Consider the following 3,036-nt stretch of genomic DNA (forward strand, 5'->3'; position numbering starts at 1 on the left):
TGTGACGGACGTTATTACAGCAGTTTGTCAGAGAGGAAGTCCCCTGGGGTATGATGTTTGCTGATGATGTTGTTTTGGCAGGCCTGACTAGAGAAGGGTTAGGAATGTAACTAGAGACGTGGAGACAAGCTCTTGAAGATTGAGGTTTAAGGATAAGTAGTACCATGACAGAAGATTTGTGGATGGGAGGAGAAGGAAACTTGGATGCTGTTAAAATGGGCGTGTATAACGTCAAGTGGGTTAACACGTTATTGTACCTTAGGTCCTGTCTGATGGACAATGGAGGCATGGAATCAGAAATTAACTATATGATATATTGTGCTTGGATGAATTGGAAAAAAATCATCTAAAATATTATGTGATAGAAAGATTAGCGCAAAGTTAAAAGGATGGTTTCATAAGATTGTAGTTAGACCAGCTTTTGGTGTATAGGTCTAAAACTTGGTCAATAAAGCAGACTCAAAAATGATGATAAAATTGGCAGAATGAGTATATTAGAGGGACAGTCAAAGAAGAAGTGTCGAAAACAATTCAGCCAAGAAGAGTAAAGTGGTTTAGGTATGTCATACGGAGAGAAGATCATCTGTGCGAGAGGCTCATGGACATGGAGGTGGATGGGAAGAGAAGGAAGGGAAGCCCAAAGTTCAGATGGAAAGATAAAGTAGCAAATGGCATGCGGGAAAAAGGATGAGAGAACAGAATGTCCAAGAAAGATGAAAATGGAGAAGGGTTATGCGAAACAGCGACCCCATATAGAGATAGGTAAAGGGTGTAGACAAAGAAGTCATTTGATAATGGATACCTACATTTATGTAGCACTGAAAAATGAAACCTCAAACCCTATGTTCGTCGTCCCTAACCTAACCAGGGAGAAAGGGAGCTTTACCTACAGCGACGCCTCCCCCCCCCACCCCCTCATACCCAAGTATATCTGAAAGGCGTTTCGGTAAAGTTATTCACAAGAATTTTATACATTTACATTGACTTCAGTTTCCTCAGTGGCAAAATTCCTAGTGAAGTTAATTCTTAGCCTCCAGAAATCAATTATTTTTAGCTGACTGGTAAATCAAATTCCTTCAATGGGAGACTAAACAGTCTTAAGGATATCATAATAAAAAAAAAAACGTCTGATTTTGTGTCAAAAGATAGTTTTAACATAGTACTATCGTGTGACTGAGATAGCTTATTCTTTCGTTTTCTATGAGAGTTAAATTCGACTTCGTTTTCTATGTCTAGTTTCGTGGCGTAACAGCGTTATGAACACAGACCTCTGAATATTAAATAAAGGATTAATTGATTGGTTATAATCAGGAATAGTGCTAAAGCAACATGAGTGGCATCAAGAGATATAGAAATTAAGAATGGAATAATGTCAAACACTAAGAAAAGAGTAAAATCATCCCAATGTTCTACTTTTATCGGCGCTAATATAAAGGTTATACATCGGTCCTTAACTACTACTACTGCCACTTCGTTGGTAGATCGCAATTATGAAAAACTTAGATTTGATTTGACGAATCCAAGACTGCAAAGTGAATTAGATGAGAGAGCGTATAAACAAATGGAAAATATTCCAAAAGTAAGACATTTTTCCTCTGTATCTATTATCATGGTAAGAATCATACAATACCCCCAGCCAAGTTGTCACCAGGAGAGATTGTTAGAGATATAGGAAATTACATATATAGTAGTGTGGCCGCAATCGCAGTGATGTGGAGTGAGCAACGAGGAACCTAAAATTACAATACCTAGCATAAGCTAAGAAGCTTTGCAGCTATGTATTTATTGATAGAGTGCCCGCAAACGTGTTTTGCGGAGTTAGCAGTTTAGGAGCAAGGAACCAGGATGTCTAGAAGTCCACATCATTTGTAATACTTACGGCCTTCCTACACATCACCGTAATTACTGGATAAGAGCCTGTACTACCACAAACCCCGGCTTAATTTTAACCAACTAGCCACCAAATTTCTTTATTTTATATTTCCATGAGCAACTTATATCGTCTAGATTCTTGATCTACTTGATAATTATGAATAGACATTACTAATAAGCTTGAACTTACGGAGAGAGAGAGAGAGAGAGAGAGAGAGAGAGAGAGAGAGAGAGAGAGAGAGAGAGAGAGAGAGAGAAGGTTAGATAGTAATAATTCCCTGTAATAGCCTTATATTTCGTACTCTTAATTGATTAACAAAATTACCTGTTTATTTCACTATTTCTAGTCCAGATAAAAGGGTTTGTTTTCCATTTCATTTCGACTTCGCATATACTCAGATTGATTAGCTAATAATTAATAATTATATCATTAATTATTAATTAAGATCTCAAATAAAATGCATATTAAGGCAGCCTATTGGAAATGTCCTTACCTGACGATCTGCCGGACTGGGATTCGTGTCACGCTCAAGCTCGATAATTTCTATTGTGTCTACAACCTCACCATCCTTATGAGCTAAGGATGTGGGGTTTGATGAACCAATAGGTCTACCTGCTGTATTATCAGCAGCCATTCCCTGGCTCTCCCTGGTCGTCGCTAGGGTAGAGAGTGTCTCGGGCGCTGGTTATATGTATATATGTTCAGTTTCTAGAGCATTGCTCTTGCGTCTGCCATTCATGAGTTACCTTTAAACCTTTAATATTACTGAAGCAATATTAGGCTATAAAAAAAATTTCATATAAAGTCACTTTTTTCCTCTTGCCTCTGTCAATAAATAATAATAATAATAATAATAATAATAATAATAATAATAATAATAATAGTTTTGAAATTAATAATAATAATAATAATAATAATAATAATAATAATAATATTAATAATAATAATAATAATAAATTATTACTATCCATATTAAAATAAGCATTATTATTTATTATATTGTATTATATTATCAATGGGAAGGTTGCATCAGCCACTTTTTTTAAGTGATATTGTTTCTTTATTTTCCAATTCTCTTTATAATACGTTTTTCTCTATTACCGTAATCTGCTAGTAACTACGTAATAACAGAAAAGAGGCACCAAATGACTTCGATATTCTTT

The 3,036-nt window shown here is 35.6% G+C and overlaps 1 protein-coding gene across 1 annotated transcript in view; it reads left to right on the forward strand.

Moving 5' to 3' along the window:
- Positions 1 to 691, forward strand: part of LOC137651793 (uncharacterized) — a 2,574-nt gene extending 1,883 nt beyond the window's left edge. The window contains exon 2 of the mRNA XM_068385010.1: positions 485 to 691. Within this exon, the coding sequence (XP_068241111.1) occupies positions 485 to 691 (207 nt within the window). The remainder of the gene's footprint in view (positions 1 to 484) is intronic.
- The last annotated feature ends 2,345 nt before the right edge of the window (positions 692 to 3,036 follow it).

The sequence above is a fragment of the Palaemon carinicauda genome, chromosome 13 (assembly GCF_036898095.1).
Source record: "Palaemon carinicauda isolate YSFRI2023 chromosome 13, ASM3689809v2, whole genome shotgun sequence".
In the NCBI taxonomy this organism is placed as follows: Eukaryota; Metazoa; Arthropoda; class Malacostraca; order Decapoda; family Palaemonidae; genus Palaemon; species Palaemon carinicauda.